The 19632-nt window shown below is 38.4% G+C and overlaps 1 protein-coding gene across 2 annotated transcripts in view; it reads left to right on the top strand.

The window, feature by feature from the left end:
• The window catches only part of FARSB (phenylalanyl-tRNA synthetase subunit beta), a 52546-nt gene that overhangs the window by 16979 nt on the left and 15935 nt on the right, over positions 1 to 19632 (top strand). For both annotated transcript variants that reach the window (XM_077825692.1, XM_077825693.1), the window contains 3 exons: positions 1313 to 1405; positions 3140 to 3257; positions 12461 to 12613. In XM_077825692.1, coding sequence (XP_077681818.1) covers positions 1313 to 1405; positions 3140 to 3257; positions 12461 to 12613 — 364 coding nt within the window. The remainder of the gene's footprint in view (positions 1 to 1312; positions 1406 to 3139; positions 3258 to 12460; positions 12614 to 19632) is intronic.

Raw genomic sequence — 19632 nt, forward strand, 5'->3', positions numbered from 1 at the left:
TCATGTACATTTTGGATGAGAAATGTCCATTAGTCATTCTCACATGTAATCCATTCTTTGGTTTGAGCCCAAAACTATAGCTTCAAAAGAGTAACATTGAGTTCTGTATGATTTAGCTAGTGTGTATTCAGTCCCGTCATAGTCAGCTAACAAAGTTTAGCTAGACATCTGAAAACACTTGACCATAAAAAATTCCTGCTAAGGTCAGCAATAATTTTTTTCCATTCAGAAGCCCACTCTTTCCAATGGTGTCAGCTGCTAATTTTGCTCACATTTGCTCAATCAACACCCCTTTTGGAGCACTGCCAACACAAATAGAACACTCTGGGAGGATTGCAGAATACTAGCAAATCCTCAGTTACATGCAGAGTTCATGTATCAATTTCCTAATGCATTAGTAGAGCTATAAATTCTGGAAATCTGGACTGTGAACCTTAGGTCATGTCTACACTAGCATTTATGTCGGCAAAAATTTTATTGCTCAGGGGATGTGAAAAAACACACCCCTGAGCGACATATTTTTTGTCGGCATAAGCGCTTGTTGGCGGGAGTGTGTCTTCTGCTGACATAGCTACTGCTGCTCGTTGAGCTGGTTTTATTATGTTGATGGAAGAGCTCTCTCCTGTCTACGTAACGCGGCTACCGGAGTGATCTTATAGCAACACAGCTGTATTGGTACAGCTGTGCCACTGTAAGCTTGTAAGTGTAGGCATGGCCTTAATGGTAGTTTCTGTCACTCAGTGTGCACAGGTGATCAGTGAGCTAAATAGGTCACTTGTACTATTTTAGTAACTAGCTTTTTAATGATACCTTGAGAGCCTAATGGAGCCATGATAGTTGAGGGCTAGATTGTGTAACCCTTATCAATGCACAGTAGTAGCTTATTCTGCAAGTAGTCCCAGTGGGATTGGTTTCTCTGTGCGAAGGCTCAGTGTGGGACTGATTCCACTGGGACTACTTGCACAGGAAATTACTATTCAATGGAAATCAGAGTGGAAGAATCTGTCCTCTTATTTTTAAAATAGTTGATAATTACCCATGATAAAAGCTAATACACTCTTGCCTTTTCCTGTTAATCTAGCATTATTTTGGTTAGTAATTGATGCATAAATAAACCAGCCCATATAGATAGAAGGCTGAGGCTTCATTCTTTGCTTTCTTTTGTGCTTACAAGTGAGTATTGCAGATCAGCAATAGCTCTGATGCCCCTTAACATGACTCTCTCTGATCTTGATATCAAGTTCTATCATCGGTTCTCTGTATATTTTAACCATTTGACTGTGTTTGTTTGTTTTTTTTTTTCTCTCCTCAGTGTTCCCAAGAAGATATTGCTGATAAACTTGGTGTGGACATCTCTTCAACAAAAGCAGTACACATAGCTAATCCCAAAACAGCAGAATTTCAGGTGAGTAGTTTAATTTCAGGTCTAATTGTTGCATTACCAGCTTCCCTAAACATCTGAGAAGGTAGTTACCAATCAGCAAGATAACATTACAAAAATACATTTGAAGCCTGCAATTTGGGAGGTAACTTAAATATCGAAAGGGAAGAAAATACATAAAATGTGGTGACCACTTTTAATGCAGTTAGAAGTCAATAGAGAGATTATGCACATGTAAAATACAGTTGCTTGCAGTTTCTTCTGAGGGCCCAATTCTATCCCCCTTATACTTAATAATATTTTAAACAGTGTAAACTTAGTGGAATGAGGTACTACCCAATGGGATTAGGGGTGACAAAATTGGGCCCTGTTTTGTTACAGTAATTTCCACCTTTAAATCCTAAATCTCTAAATGTCCATTTGTATCAGCAGAATCTAGACTAGTTGCAGAGTCCAAAATTCAGCAGAGAGATCAAGTTTCACCCAAAATATAGGTTAGTAAAGTCAGGCTTTTTGAGAATCTAAGTTCAGTAGAAGTGTTTCCATGATTTGTAAATTCCAGTGGAAAATCTAGTCCCACTGAGCCAATCTGAAAACTGGGGCACTTTATTAAGACAGCATTTGAAGGCAGGGCACAGTAAATGTGGGTGAATTGCATTTGAAAAAACACTAATGTGAGTACCTGGTGTTTTGTTTCCTTGTTTTTCTATCATAGGTACTTCTGGTTGTCCATCACTGTGGTCTCTCCACATATTTTAAGCATATTACAGTACAGTATCTTACAATATCACCTGTGCTATTGATAGTCACCAGCAGGCCTATGAATGACTGTTCAGAAGTCATCTTAGTATTTACTTTCTGTATCAACAGGAATTGTCTTTATATGTTTAAACTCCACATATTTATGCCCCCATCAGCTTAATCCAAATTTCAAAATTAAGTTTAAACCCATATTTTAACTTCCCTGTGTACCTGGCTGCCACCTTGCCAGGTCTCTTTGCTGCTGCTTTTGCACCACTCATCAGTCATCTGGCTGATGTCTTGAATTTTTAAGCTTGGTTCACAGCTGGCTTACAAATAAATAGCTTTCATTTGTCCATTATATATACACTACTGCAAAGCAAAAGAGCTGCTGAGCTCCTAGCTACTAAATCCTCTATTCTGGAGCAAGAACTCTTTGAACTCACACCACTGACAATGAGAAGTAGAGGAAGCATCCCATCCCTCAGCCATTCTCTTGCTTAAAAATTCATGAGGACCCTTGCAATATGATGACACATTCCTTGAAAGTATAACTGATGGTACATGTCACTTTGCATCAGAAATACGTATGAATTGTTTTAGTTCCTTAGAGAAATTCTCAATCTATGTATTTGGAAGCAGTGTTACCTTGTAGTTAGAGCTGGGGACAGGGAATGAGAAGTCCTGGGTTTTTTTCCCTTCCTGTGTCACGGATGTGCCATACAAATTCAGACAAGCCTCTGAAGTGCTCTGTGCCTCGGTTTCCCCTGCAAAATGTGGGTATGAATGTTCATGCACATTCATAAGACACTTTGAGATCCTTGAGCAGTAAATGCATGAATCTACATTTTCAGGTTTAATAATCCTAAAATAAAGAGCGATAAACTTCTGAAATTACTGCATTATTTCACCTGGTTATTTTAAAACTAATTCCAAATAAGCAAACCCAGAAAAGATAAAGCACCTACGCAACCTGCCAGGTTGTTTTACGCATGCAATTTCATGTTTGACCTGTAGGTGGCACGCACCAGCCTCTTGCCTGGCCTCCTGAAGACTATTGCTGCTAATAGAAAGATGCCTTTGCCTCTGAAACTTTTTGAAATCTCTGACATTGTCTTAAAAGATTCCACCAAAGGTAAGAGAACCCCATTGAGCACACAAGAGCTTTTCATATCTTCTGTGCAAGGATTCATGATTTTTTGAAAGAACTTTGGCCTGCTCTGTTTTAAGTTGCTCTTTTTTAAGAGGTGCTACTTCTATAACTCTATTAAAACAGGTCCTACAGTGTTAGTGGTTTTAATTTTTATAATGTCCAACCCTTTAGCTGTTTTGGCCTATGTCCTTCAGGGAATCTGTACTGTACCCAACTTCATGGGCAAGTGCCTCTCAAGAAATGCTTATTTACTTGATAAATGGTAATAGTGGGTAAATCTCTGTTTATCAAAAATATTGCTACAGAATTCATTCTCACTTAGCTCATGCTCACAGCACCAGCGTGGAACTCCCTTGCTTCAAAGGCCAGATTTTTAATGGTATTTGGGCAACATGCAGATAGGTGCCTAACACGCACTGAAATCAATGGTTCCTGTGCACTTTTGAAAAGCTCGCTAGGTACCTAAACCAAGTGATTCCAAAGTCTTGGCTTGTCCCCCATGGAGAACTAAGTAGGTCAGAGATCAATAAGAAAAGCTCAACTCATAGCCACCTTGGCCCAGGGCAGGATCCAGGGCATAGTAAGTTTGCCAGTGAGGATTTGTCACTCATCACATGACAGCTCAGACCATGCTACAGAAGTTGGGTCTGATGATTGCAATGGTATTTTTAAATCTTTATTGCACATCTCCACCTGGGACAGCCTTTGTTGATGCTGAGATCCCAGTGTGGGGGTGGGGAGACGTCTCGTGCTGAACTACCATATCTGAGGCCCAGGAGGACCTGTACTGGGAGTGTGAGACATAGGAGAGAATCCTATAGGATAATACCGTCAAATCTGCAGAATTTATAAATAACTTTTTTTCCTTTTAGGGGTTTAGTAAAAAGTGATTATCTGATCTGACAGATTTGTCTAAGTACTTTTTATTTTGTGATACCCTCCCTCACTCGATAGCTAATGTCTCCTTTACCATTGTAATAGATATGTAACCTATGTTAGATCAATACTGGGGCTGTGCACACCCTCCCCTTGTATAAGTGGATGTCTTGCAAGTGTATTGCTGTTTCTTGGTGAAGACTGGGGCAAGTCCACGTGCAAAAAAAACAAAAAAGAAAGAAATTCTTGGTGTTATAAAATTCCCACACATCTATCAAATCATCTACTTGAGAGTATGTTCCCATTTTATGCAGAGTGCTGAGATAAACATGTCTCCTTCAGTATCATGCTGCAGTCTTAGTTGGGTTATATTTTAAATCGCCAAAGCAGTCAGTTCATGTTTCAAGGATTTTAATGGTATTCTGCCTGGTTGTAGGCAGGATTGGGGCCTAAAACAGCATAATTCTTATTTGGAAATATATAAAAGTGTTGCAAGCTGTAAGGAAAAAAAAAACTAAACTATAAAAAAAAAAATCTAACTCAAGTTACTGAATTAGTTTTTCTTCACATGGTGGCTTGGTGGAGAAGGATGTATATAGATCTGTTTCTCTGCTGGCAAGACCTTGTGTGCTGCGTTGCAACCCTGAAGCAAATTTCTGCCACTTCATAATGAAAAATCCTGACACTACCTTAAATACAGTAGCAGAAATGAGTTCTGCTGTGTTATCTGGTTTCAGCTTTTCATGCTGTGTTTAACCTATTTGGTGTCTATGAAACAAAGGTTTACATAAGACGTAAACAAAATAGCAAGTAAATTGCTTTGTTGATGAACTTAATTTGTGGATTATTTTTTAAAAATTGCCAGGAAAAATAAGCAATTTTAGCAAAGCATGCAGACTCTTTATTAAATGCAGACAGTTTGGTGATCCAGGCTCATTACTTGTTGGGCAAGGAGGCTGCCAGCATGTACAAAACATGGTACAGATGGCAGAATAGCTTTAGCATTCTTCATAACTGGTGTAGAGGTTATTTATGTTGGAGGGAAGAGAGCATTCCTTCTGGCTGCATGAAATGTACTAGTTAAATAAATTACTGTTATTTCATGGGTTCTCACTGTAGGATTTTTTTAAGCTTCCACTTATACAAATGGCCACTTAACTGTGTTATAAAAGCCTACTCTTAAAGTGTACTTTAAGTTTAGCAGTAATCATTGCTGTGGATTAAAGATAAATTCTTTGAGATAAGGGCTTTGTATTCCGATGTATTTGCACCGTGCCTGGTACAGTATGAGAATTACCAGAATACAAATAATAAAATTGTTTTGTGGTATATATTTTCAGTGAATCTGCTTAATGTCTTTCCCAGATTAATTTTTGGGCCTTAAATCTAAATGTGCTGTAATTCATAGTTTCAAAGGAAAAAAGGAATGAGAAATCAACAACAGTTCTGTAGACATTAAACAATATGGGGTTGTCCTGTTTTCACATATGGAATGAGACTCCCTGCAGTACACTTATGTTATCATTCTGACTAACTTAATTTTACTATTTCATATTTTTGGCATGCAAAATTTCCAATTAATTTAAAAAGTATGGATCAGAAGAGCACTGACACTCACGGAATGTGAAGTAGTCATTTGTATGTGAATAAATATAGCTGTATAAATGCATTGTTCTTTAATAAAAATATTTTTGCACACACTTCATCTTTAGTAAGGTGAACAAAACATACTTCTCCTCCTCACATATGAGACATAGATTTTGATTTACTAAATTTGGAAAATGCATGCCAGATTTAATAAAAATAAATCCAAATCTGACTAAAGTTTCCTTCTCAAAGGATGAGAGAGAGAAAATGCAGGGTTTGAGTATGTGTCGCACAGTTCTGTGCACCCTCTGCAGAGTTGCATAGAATATTGTCTTGCGGTTTGGTCTTATTGTTAGGTTGGTAAAGTCTTCTCTAGTGTTATTACTATGTTATTGCAGCCTATAAATCAGGTTAGACCAGGCACAGAAACTTCACATCTTCCCTAACCATGATGAAAATATACATTTTACCCCCTCAAAAAGTTCTCTGAACAATTACCTAGTAGAATTTTGCAAGTATGCAGCAGTCTGCCTCTAACATGGTTGAGATTAAATTGTGGATGCAGTTGAAGTTGTTTGTGTGCATTTTCTTGCAGGCCTTACTGTAATTATATACAAATGCGGATTTCTGTGAAATTGATTGATTGTGAGACTAGTGTTTAACTGAGCAGGTGTACTCTTTCAAAATCCCATCTTTTCTAAACCCTTTAAAGTTACTAGGGGGCAGCATGCACCACTGTTCTATCTTTCATTACATTGTTTTGGCTCGCAAAGTCCTAGCCAGCTGCCCATCCTTTAAGTTATTTTAGAGCAGCATCTCCAGGCAGTGCTTTGAAGTCGGTGAAATACATATATAATTTAGGCTGACATATTTGGCAGGCCCACAGAATTGTTTCATGGCATGATACAAGTGCTCTCTTAAATGATTTACAAAGAACTGAGGCATTTCCAACAAACCCCAGCTTTGGCATAAAGTTCCAAATACTGTTTTCCCCGTAGTGTGCAGTGAATGAACTTCCTGTGATATAATGTATTGACTCTCTGAAAGACTGATCGTTACAGCACTTACAAAGCTTGGAAGGATTGAGTGAACACAAAATGTACTCATTGGTTAAGGTTTGTTCAGTGATTTTGAAAATGTGAAGTATAAGAATTTGAAGTATTTTTTTTTGTCATGGCCACCTTTTTGTTCGGGATAACGATATGAGGAAGTCATAAATTACCTGAGTAATTGTGAAGTAAAATTCAACCTAACTTTTGTTGCTGTGGTTTCTAATAGCGCCTACAATATGCTAAGCACTGTACAAAAAGATATCTCCAAAAAGCTTGCATTCTCAAAGGACATGACAGCCCAAGGGAATAGGAAATAGTAAACAAGGTTTTCTTCTTATCAGTTGTTTATATGTGTAAACTTTTGCATACTTGCAAAATTCTATTAGCTCATTGGTCAGAGAACTTTTTGAGGGGGTAAAATGTATATTTTCATCATGGTTAGGGAGGATGTGAAGTTTCTGTGCCTGGTCTAACCTGATTTATAGGCTGCAATAACATAATAATATATATATTGCATATGTATGTACAAATTATCCTGTAACCGTGATGTTATAGTTACTTATAGGCATCAGGGAGAGGTGGGATACAAATGAAGAAAGTATTAGTTTTGAATTGCAAACCTTGGATACCCCGAGAAGAGATATCAGATGTACCAGGCATCAGATCTGTTTTGTCTAGGTTTGCCATTCCCGCATTGGGAATTAACCCTAGTGAAACTACAGTTACTTTTTACAAGCTGAAAGGTACAATTCTAGTATTTAGAAGCTTGTTGGATAACAGAGAACCCTTCACTGAAGGCAGTGTCTGCACAGGCCTGCATGTCTAGCTTCTAGCAGTGGTCACTGGGCTGCAGGTTGAGAGCCACTGTTAGAGTCTGGCAAACATGGTACTAGATTATCTGCCTGCTGCTTTGTAAATATCTTCTGAAGACATGAATGACTTTTGGTCCACAAGGATGAGCTTTGATCTTGCCTGTGAGCTTTTACTCTTGTACTTTGTATTCCTCTTTAATGCAATACATTAGCCACCTAGTAACTGATGGTTCTAAGTGCCTTTTTTGTTGTTCACTGGGAGATGGTACAGTAGGTATAGGTTAGTTATATGCCTGAGTTCTTGCTTTGTTGATATTAACCACTCTGAGTATGTCCAACATTTGGCAGAGTTTCTCTTTTGTTGTGTTTAGGATTGGTATAGAATAAGGAGAGAAGTGTCTCGTGAGATCTGTGGAGTACAGCTCAGATATTCTGCATGCAGATGTGATAGCTACCAGATTTACTACTTTGTATTAGAAGAGTGACACTGAAGAAATGGGTTCAGATAGTGGTTTGATAACTTGTACCAGGATCAAACCAAAATCCAAGTGAGCTACTTTGAATTTTCTGAGGATTTATCAGTAATGATGTCCTCATGAATCACCTAACATGTGAGCGAGATGAAATCCACCTTTGTTCTACTCCTGTTATTGAGGAGACCGCTGACAAATATTTCCTGAAAAAAGCTTAGTCAGACCCAAACTGTCGGTATTCCAAGATTTGAATAATTTTTTATCCTTCTTCACCCTACTTGTTCTGTACTAGTTAGTACTTGAGCTCAGTAGAGATCTTGGAGCATTCTGAGCTTGGAAACTTTTCCTGAGCCCATCAGGATTCCTGGAGAATAGCTGGCGGGTTTTTTGTTTTTTGTTTTTTAATTGCTCAATCTCCAGCTGTTAGGGGATTTTTCAAGCTTCCCTCCATCTAAGTGCTTAAGGGGGCCTTGACACAGATGCTCTTTCCACTCCAACAGATGAAATAGGATTGTAGGGGACAGCTCCTTCATGCCAGACAGCCAGAGCCTCTGGGGCTGGTAAGATGGTGTTAAAATTACTCTCCAACTGAATTGTCTCCATCAAGGTAAGGGTAGAAAGGGATGGAAAAGGCTGACTGGCTTCATCTGGGTTCTAGTGTTGAGGCTGCTGCTTCTTGATCCCAACATCTGGTGAAGAGACATGAACTTCTGGTATTCTGTCTAGGCTTGGCAAGCTGGTCAGTTGACCACATATTATTTGTCCATGGTCAAGTGTTGTCACACATTCCATCAAGAATGCCCTGATATAGGCAGTGGCCTACCTTTTTGATTGTGGTATGGTAGTGTGTGTTAGCAAGTCTACACAAATGTCTTAAATCACTAACTTTACTATACATTTATGTCATCTGTTGGGGAAAAAGGCAAACTGACAGAAAGTTGAACATCTTGATTGTCCTGGAAGATTCCAGACAAACACTGTATATGTCTTTATTTGTATACCAAGCTATCAGTGCAAAGATATAGATGAAGCAGTTGAAGCTGATAAAGAAAAAGAAGATAATGAAAAGCAGGATGCTTGAAGAGTTGGCCTGCTGCCTACCTAGCATAACTGCATTTAAAAATAACTTTTTTCTTTTATAGTTGCTATGGGTTTCTTTTATTTGTTTAATTTTTCTTTTTTTGTAACTCTTCAGCCTTGAATAACATTGACATTTAAATGCTAATCTAACATTGCTAAAAAAAAGATAATTATTCTTTCGTTTTGTAGAACTTCGTTTCATTTTACATTTTTCTGAGTTAAAATAACTCAGTTAAGTAACTTGTTTTTTTGTAATTAGACATGAGTATCTACCTTACCCCTCAGGAGACCATAAAGTCTTAGTCTTTTTTGTTACTGTTGTTACTGTTCTAATAAATTAGTGTGTTTAAAATATTTGGACATTTTGGACATTATTTGACCAAATTTGCTGAATTGACCAATTATTTTTGGAGCAGTCGAAGGCCAAACCCAAATTCTGTCTGACAGGGATTCCAAATTGGCGTTCCAAATCTCTTTAAGAATGCACCTAGCATTTGAATGGCAGCCATCGTAGCAAGTGGAGTGGGTCAACCCAATATACAGAAGTATGCACTAATCAAATTTAGAATGATAAATATGTGAATCACTGCTGCTAGGTCTGTATTGGAGAAAACTGGACAGAGTTGTCTGGTCAGTGGATGGGGCTTATGAGAGAGAGAATACAGTTCTGCCTACTGCTGCTATTTTAGGCATCCAGGTGCAAAAATATTTTAGCTATGGTAATCCGACCTGCTCTTCTTCTTTCAGGCTTTGTTTCATATTGAGAACTCTGTTGTCCATGTTTGTTTGAAAATGGGCTCGGATCCTAATGTTCCGTGATTCCTCTGAAGTCTCTCGCATCTCATGATCTTTCCCATTGGCTACACACAGATGTTGAATGAAAGGCACAAGGGGAAAAGCATGAAATATATTTTGCAGTAAAATGAGTCATCTTCATAAATAACTGTAACTTTAATTTTGGAGGCTTATAAAAACATGTCTCATAACATATTTTCTCCAAAAGGAGGAGAATTAAGGCAACCCTCCTCTCCCACTTTAAGGGAGAAGAGATGGACTCGGAGGGGAGCAAAACCTAATCAGTAGGCTAAATGTTGGAGGACTCTCTACAATCTGAAAAAATCCATACATCTTGTGTGGTGCTGTACAAATAATCAGGCTCTTGCTGGTATTTTGTTGTGAGCAAATTCTATCCTAGAAGAAAGGGACTGTCAGTGAGGGCAAGTCTACACTGCAGCGCAGCTGAACCTCTGTAGTGCATCTGGTGAAGATGTGCTATTCCAACAGGAGAGAGCTCTCCCGTCAGCATAATTATTCCACCTCAGCAAAAGGCTGAAGCTTTATTGGTGGGAGAGAGTCTCCTGTCGACATAGAGCTGATGTGGACATACTTAAGTTCCTGTAACTTGTGTCACTCGGGGGGGGTCTTTTTCACACCCTTAGGGGACGTAAGTTAGGTCGACTTAAGCAGTAGTATAGACCAGCCCACAGAGAGCCCTTCCTGACTTCTGCAAGGGCCAGCTTTGGCACAGCCAGCAGCAAGCCCCACCCTTGGCACTGCCAGGCAAGGGGTTTCTGCTGAGTGCACCATAAGGGGAGAAGTGACTTCTGAGAACTGGGCTATAGATAGGCTTGGGAGGATTAGATTTTCATTAATAAATGCTGGTAAATGTTGATTTCACCACACACAGAGAAATTAACGAAAAAGTATTTCCATCAATGATGATTGAAATTTCAGACAGACAAAGTAAAGAAGATGCAGTGTGAGAAGTTATTCATTTGATTTAAGGATGTTTACTCAGAATATCTTGAAATTTGAGATTGACAGTTTGTATTTTAATGGTTATAAAGCTTTAACTTTTTGAATCTCCACATCTGCTGTCATTAAATGATTCTGTCCCCTATATTGTCCATCCCCCCCATAATTTCCCATAACTGGAAATTTTAATTGATAAAGATAAAAAAGCTTAAAACCCATTTTACATAACTGAAAATTGCAATCAATAAAAAAATAGGGAAAATGCTTAAAAATAAACATTGATATCTGTTGAAAATATATTTTTTTTAAAAAGTCTGCCAAGCCTAGATATAGACAGCTTAGCAGGATGGTGGTATACTAACTATACCTTAAATTTCACCATAAGTGAATTGACAGATAAGAACGCATGTATTATCCTTTTCCTCTCAAAAAATTAAAAAGCAGGATTCTGCATTAGTTGAATCTTCTGAGTAACCTTTGACAGACCCAAGCAGAGTGCACTGCCATGGTCTAGTCTGGAGAGGCACAGGAATATAATGATTCTGTAGTACACTTGTGTCTAAAATGTATCCATGTGACAAGAAAATGACAAAGTATTCTGGTGAAATGAATTGTCTAATCAAAATGAATTTAAATTAAGCGGGGGGGGGGGAGGGGGAGGCTGCTGTAGTTTTAGTGCTTTGTGTGAACACATGATATATGGTAATTAATTTTGGAAATTATGAAGCTTTTTAAAATATACATTTGAGGTGTTTGATTTGACAGTCTGAGACTGATATCCATAAAACAGGTGCACCACACGTAACTGTAGCATCTCTGCTCCACCACCGGTATTTCAATCCTGTCCTGAAAGCTGATGTGAAAATACAGTGCACTCTCATTGGATCTTCCGTGCTTCTAGGACTACCAAGGAAGGTTTTAACTGTGTGGATGGCTTCTGTGATGTGGAAACCTGTCTTCTTGGAATTAGACTTAGACCAAGATCTCTCTTCACACACATCCATGAGAGTATAATTATATTTGGCTACTTACAGAAGTGGACTTGTTTTGTACTGGTAAAAGGCTGGGTCTCCCTGTTCATAAATCTACTTTCGCCACCAACCTTAAATTGTAAATTTAAAAAATAATAGATTCTAAGTATCAGGATCTTGTTGATTCTTGTTGAATATACATATTTTGGTTAATCTACTTTTTAAATCCTTTAACCTTTTAATAACATGTTGGAAATATACTGAGTTCTGTTGTTTACTTGGCAAGATATTTCTCCTTACCACATTTCTTCTCCATTTCCATCCTAATAAAGTACAGTATTTAAAATTTGTGCAGCATGATTTTTCCAAATGATGGGAGACCTATGAGTTAAAGCATGGCCAGTGCCTATAATCAACTCCGCAGAGTGTGGGATGGATGTCTGTGGGAGAGGCCATTCTGCATTCTCAGTTTCTCCCTGAGGTACAGATGTTTCCATGCACAACTGTAAAAACTGATGCAAAAGGGAAGGATAAACACGTGACAAAACCCAGAAGTACAACTGTTTGTTTCTTCTGCAGATGTAGGTGCAAGGAACCAGAGGAATCTCTGTGCCATTTACTACAACAAGAACCCCGGGTTTGAGGTCATCCATGGGTTGCTGGATAGAGTCATGCAGCTGCTGGCTGTGCCACCAAGCAAAGGGAGTGGATATCTAATCAAGGCAGCTGAAGGTAGGAGAGCAGTAGCATGGAGAGGGACCTATAAAGGAGTCCTGCGATCCCATTACTATGTGGATTTAATTTTATATTGTCATTAACTGTTGGCACTACAGTACAAGAGTTGTTTTGAATATGTGTTAGCATGCTGAAAAATACTATGGGGCAAATGGGACTTTGTATTCTCATTGCCTCTTACACATTAGGAAATGGAATTGGACTTTTTTTTTGGTCTCTGTATTTTTAGCTAGCTTCTGTGGTGGTGATCTTTACATAAGAGAGAATCCTAGTACAGTGGATATTTCTTACATGAGTAAGCTGCATGTGTATAGGAATGTGCTCTTCACAATGAGTGAATCCAGCAATTTGAGGGTTAGCTGTCAGTTTATTGAATGAGTTTTAATTAACACCAGGTATCTGCTGCTTTCCTATTGCTAGAAGTGCCTGGAAACAGACAAAAGATGACTCGTTACTCCTAATATTCTAGCTTGAAACGTTATCTAATTATTGTGGAACTAGAGCTGCTGCACAAGTGTGCTGTCTTCTAGACAAATGAACCTGCTGCTGTATTAGTTATATTTATACAATAGGCCTCATGCTTCTTTATGCCAGGTTAGTTACATGTAGGGGACTGGACATGAAATCCTTACTCTTTATTCTTCGTGTGTGTGTGCGCACACGCAAGAGAGAGGAGTGTGTGCTGGCCCACCAGCAGAAGTGGCTGGGCTGTAACCCCTGTAAAAAAAAAAAAAAAATTGCTGGAGACCCTCTCTAGGCGAGGCATATGAGGGCTGCCCATCCACAGCCCCCTAGCTTCTGCTCCAGCACCTGACCTCCCACTTCTGTGCTGCCCCTTGGCCATGCATTTCCTGCAAGAACTGTACTGGCCAAGGCTCCTGAGGAGTCTTTAGTTGCCCTCAGGTAGGTGCACAGTTGCAAGTCTCCATCTGTTATGAACTAGAACCGTCTAAAGTCAGATATTATTCCTAGATCAATGTTCCTGAGTTGCTTGGCTCTGGTGCATGCATTGGAAGGGTTTTTCAAAGCTTCCAGAAGTTTTGAGAAAGTTTCCAGTTCAGGAAGAAATTATGAATTGTATGGAGAATTCTGTGTCAATTTCTAACTGCTATAACCATCTCTTCCCCTCCCTCCTCTTCTACCTCATCTCCCATGTGTTAAGGAGGCGCTGTACACTCAGTGCCCAGCTGTCTACTCATTCTGATTCCACCCAGCTACCAGAATCCTCCAGCCTTACAACCCCTTTTACTTTTTCTTTATCTTTCTGTCTATCTTTTAACACTGTTAAGGAGCAGTTTAATTCCTATACAGAGAATCCTTGGTTGACAAAATTAGAGAATGTACCCTAGAAAGCCTCCAAAACCTTTCATAAATATATCTTCAAGGAGAAAGTTTTGAGTAAAGTTCTCCTTAATCGGTACCATCAAACTTGCAAAACTCAGATGTGGGAAAGGGGGTTTAATTAAATAAGTGAGCAAAGATTCATCCTGTACATCTGCATCAAAGCAATTCATAAACCATCTTGAACTTGCAGCAAGGCTGTCTCAATGCTGAAAATTTGTGATAATTTTTGTGCTACATTTTCTCGATTTTTGAATGAAAGAGGTCAAATCCCAAGGGTAGCACTGTATATCTCAGGGAAAGTGGGGATTGCAGCATTCCCGGGGCAATGTTGTTTTGGGGATTGGTATCCCATATTCAGCCCTTGTTCCAACATGCTGGAAACATGTTTGTTATCTAAACTACTTTCTGGGCTAGGAAAAGGCCTAGAATAGACTGAGATCTCTGCCTGCTGTATATTCTTTCCCACAAGAATTGGAATCTACTTGTTCCTCTATTTCTTGCCTAGGAAATTTACAGTGGAACTTTCGATCAGAAAATTGTTACTTGAGGATGATGGTGATTTATCTCCACTCCCAACTCTCTTTTCTGGTTTGTTGCATGAGTGTGTTTGTGGGAGGTTTAAAGGGGCCCAGGGACCAAAAAAATCGTGGTAGTTCTTGAGATTACTCCTGAAGCAAGGGCTAGCTGTCTTCCAAAAGAAAAGAAGCAGGAATCTGTACAAAAGAACAAGAACAGGCAGGTCATCCATTCTGTTTCTTAAAATAATGACAAAATCAATATGATAGAGAAAAACAAGACTCTGGGGATAGCAGCTGCTATTTTGTCTACTCACCATTCGTTAGTATACAAGTATGTGAGAGAGAAATTATGACCTCTGTCCTGCTTGAGGAGAAGTCTTAGCTCTGCATTTACTGTAACTAATGACCCTGACACAACATCTTTGACAGTCCATAAGAAAGCATGTTTGAGTCCAAAGCTCTAAAGCAACTTTGTTAGATATACAGTAGAACCTCAGAGTTACAAACACCTTGGGAATGGAGGTTGTTCATAACTCTGAAATGTTCATAACTTGAACAAAACATTATTGCTGTTCCTTCAAAAGTTTACAATGGAAAATTGACTTAGTAATGTTTCAAAGCTGTATTATGCAGAAGAAAAATGCTGCTTTCTCTTTATTTTTATGTTTAACACAAAATTGTATTGTATTGGCTTTTTTTATTTGTCTCTGCTGCTGCCTGGTCATATACTTCCGGTTCCAAATGAGATGTGTGGTTGACTGGTCAGTTTGTAACTCTGGTGTTCGTAACTTTGAGGTTCTATTGTATGTGCTGATTTTTTAGTTGTGTGTTGCTGGCTTGTCAACTTACTGAATATAACAGCACATGCAGTCTCCTAGCACTTATCCTTGATGAACATATACATGCTCACATTTTTAATGTAACTTTTTTCTATTTTACTAAGTAATGCCCTTTTAATTCTTGCAGATTTTCAAAAGATTTGCTAGCTGAAGTACTGAAAAATATAGTAAGAGCTGACTGTTGGCCAGTGAAATGTAATGCTGAAAGTACATTGTTTAGGTTGACCATATGGCTGTGCCATCAATCCAGTTCTTGTTCCCAACAGGGATAGGAGCAAGACTTCTAATTCCATTTGTAGGCTGGTATTTTCAAAGGATCCTCAGGGAGTTAGGTGCCTAACTCTTATTGAGTTTCCATTGGAGCTGAGCACCTAACTCCCTTAGGCTGTTTTTGAATATTCTAGCTGTAAATTGTTATTGAACAGACGTGTCAAAAGTGTTTGTTTTATAGCTAGAAATATTTCTAAATGTCATGCATTCTATACTGTACCCATCACCATAATGTCTGAGCACCTTACAAAGAACAGGAAAAAGATCACAATAAAGAATTCTTATACAATATATAATTATTTTCTTGATACTAGTGCCGTTTAGTATTCCTTCTGTCTCAGCACATATTGGTTCCTTTAATAATTCCAACACCCCCATAATAATCCTCCTATATCCGCTTACTCTGGAGATACCTAATGAATGGATTAAGACTTGCTATGTACAACAGGCTGCAAACACTTTGTAGCTTTTGGGAGTGGATAAGTAGAATCCTGTTCTGTATGTTTGAAAACACTTCCCTCCTTCCTGTTGCAAGAGAGATCCAGAAACTCTCTCAGAATGACTTGTAGATTCCATGCATTTCTACTGACATTGGAATTTAACCTTGGTAACAGTTCAGATGGCTGATGCTCTGGTGCTAGAGTGAATGCAGTGTCACTGCACTAACTTACTTGGAAAGTCCTTGACTGCGGAGAAAGTTGGAAGTCAAAGTTTTTGGGTTTTTTTTACTTGCCTTTCACCCTGCCAATTAAGCATATATGAGAGATAGAATGTCAAGCCAATGATGAAGTAAGGTCAATTGTGTGAAAAACAGATATCCTATAACATCTTAAAAGACTGCAGAGCACTGAAGGATTCAAAAAAGAGTTGGTGCTCCTTGCCATAGAGGTTTTAGATTAGGATATTATACCATGTGTAATCTTAATTTTTATGGAGGAAACAGTTTTAGGAGCTACACCACATGAAAATTTGTACACTTTAAAAATGGGTTTACCATATAAAACCATTTCTGAGCTGGAAGGAGTCAAACATTTTTTGTTTGTGTAGTCTTCAGCCAAATCTTGAAACTAATTTGTGTTTTAGTCCTCTGATAGTTCTGTATTCCTTGTTTAACTGATGGCAGTGGTTTGACTTAATTTGGAACATAAAGTACTGATTTCATTTCAGAAAGTGTCTGAGAAGATAGTTTGTTGCATGTTTAAATATAATTCCCATAAGGCTTCAATGCTGCTTCACCTCCTTTCTGAATTCATTGAGTAAAGTGAAGTGCCTGTGTGTCTGTTCGGTTCTTTTTACCATATGTGCAAACCATGGTTATTTAAGCACCTTCTGTTATACTAACACCTAAATGCCCACTGACTTGACCTTAGGGTCATAGCCTTTTTGCCCCTGTAGCAACACCTGTGGAAAAATTACAGATGCTGGAAAATATGGGTGAAATTGTGATGTTCCTCTGGCCTTCACACCACTCTTTAGTGTAATCTGAGCTGTACAATAAATGGAAAAGAAAAGACATTGTGAGAGGCCTGGCAGAATAGGCTGTTTTTAAGTGACTAAGTTGAAGGATTTCAACATATATCTGATACTTAGTGATTTCAGTTTCTCAAAGGATGCTATGGCCAGTTAATATTTTCTTGCTACTAGTAGTAGTATTAAAATGATACATTCCTGAAGGGGGAAAATTGAAGTTCTACCCCACTTTGGAAAGTGTACAATACTGACATGTCTGTAGATTAATGGATCCTATAACTATTGGCATAGAAAAAATGGTTTACTTCCTTTGTAGCAGATAACAATTCATACATCTATAACCAAACTTTAAATGGGTTAAAAAGAGCAGAGTTTTGTATTGGTCCTCTAATCTGTTCACTCTTAAGTGCTGTTTCTTTAAATAAAATTCTTTTATTGACATTTTAGCTAGTTCCATGTAGTTAGTAATATAAAGATCAAAGTTTATGGACTGTACAGCCATCAGGGAAAAAGAATCAATAAGCGGTCTAAACCCTTTTTGAGTAACCAGTCTATCAAGGAGAAGTAACAAAAAGATATGAGCTGAGAAGAGCCATCCAGTCAACCTGGATATGAAATGCCATCATTCCGGATTCATTTCTCTTTGTTATGGTTTCAGAGTAACAGCCGTGTTAGTCTGTATTCGCAAAAAGAAAAGGAGTACTTGTGGCACCTTAGAGACTAACCAATTTATTTGAGCATGAGCTTTCGTGAGCTACAGCTCACTTCATCAGATACTTTGTTATGGGTTTCACTGTCTTGAAATGGAAACTAACGGCATTTAGATAGATGGATTGAAAGGTAGTGTAATGTGAATCCAAGTTTGTAATCTCTGCTTAAACTTAAAATAACTCTTTCCGATAATTTTGGTCATCTCTTGTTCCTATTGGACCAGTGTACTAGAGAACTATTTTTCTTCACTCCGGTAGCTGAGTCCAGTATCGTAAAAGAGGATGCTGTACTAGGACTCCGGCCCATGCTAGTCTATAGTGGAGTCCTGAAACTTAAAAATACAGGTTTTTTATCTTTAATATCGGCATAACATTCTGCTTTGAAATCCTCAAACACAAGGTGCAATAGTATTAAAAATTCAAAGTATTTACTTGCCAGGGACACCTATGGTACTTTACTAAGTGTTATTAAAATGCAAATATTTAAGATTTGTGTGTGGGAAAATAACCCTTTTTAATGTGCCCCTCCAGCGTCTTTTATCTGATTCTCGAAGCATTTGACAAACATCAATGAATTAAACTTAACAACCTCTGTTTGAAGAAGATAAGTATTGTTATTTACAACTTTCACATAGGTAAGTGGGGCACAGAGGTGAAGCGACTTGCCCAGACTCACAGAAAAGCTCAGCAGCAAAGCTAGGAACAGAAATCAGATTGCTTGACTTTTAGTTCCACGTGCCTTCATAATGAGATTTATCAGAAAGTCTGGGAATAGTATTTATTTCAACAAAAAGGTTTTTTTTAAAATCTGGGGGGGGGGGGTTGTGCGCAAGCCCACAGCACACGCTGCTTTTGTACCCTCTGAAACTTGTGTGATTTTTTATTTTTGGTGTCGAATATCGGGGTAGCCATGTTAGTCTGTATCCACAAAAACAACAAGGAGTCCGGTGGCACCTTAAAGACTAACAGGTTTATTTGGGCATAAGCTTTCGTGGGTAAAAAATCTGGGTTTTTTACCCAAGAAAGCTCATGCCCAAATAAATCTGTTAGTCTTTAAGGTGCTACCGGACTCCTTGTTATTGTTTTTTGGTGTGTACTTTAACAGCTTTCACAGGACCTTTTTAATATGAGTTCAGTTCATGTCAATCATTCTTGTAGGGCATGCAACAGCTTAATACTGTAGATATGCTGGGAAATGAGCCAGTTTGGATTCAACTTAAAAATTACATACTTACAAATCTTTAGTTTTGCTTCTGTCACTAATTGCCACTTGTGTAATAACATTTAATCTTTACAAAGACTACATTACTTTCCTTCACCTGCCCCCATTTAATTAAATGAAAGGTGTGGTAAAGTGTAGAAAATTTTAATGACACAGTAAATCATAGTAATAGCTTTTCATCTAATAAGGTTTGGCTGTGAAATTATAGAGGTATAAGTAGCTATCTCTCCATAACTAAGAATGTGATGAACATTTTGGTTTTGTTTTTTACAATAAATATGCAACAGACCTGAAGACTCTCTTGAGCTTAGTTGACCTTAATTCACACTGTCCGTCCACTATCTGTAGTGTGATGCCTACAAACCTCTTCAGAGAGGAAGGATGATCCAGTGGTTCAGGTACAGTCTAGGCCTTGGGAGAGCCAGGTTCCATTTCCTGCTGTGCTACAGACTCCCTGTGTCATCGTGACCAAGTCATTTAGTCTCCCTATGCCTCAGTTCCCAATCTGTAAAATGGAGTAATCGCACTTCCCTTTCTCACATGTGTTGTAGGATAAATATGTTAAAGATTGAGGGGTGCTCAGATGCTACTGTACTGCAATGGGGGCCATATAAGAACCTAAAATATTGTACGTATGTACAAT

The sequence above is a fragment of the Eretmochelys imbricata genome, chromosome 9 (assembly GCF_965152235.1).
Source record: "Eretmochelys imbricata isolate rEreImb1 chromosome 9, rEreImb1.hap1, whole genome shotgun sequence".
Taxonomy (NCBI): Eukaryota; Metazoa; Chordata; order Testudines; family Cheloniidae; genus Eretmochelys; species Eretmochelys imbricata.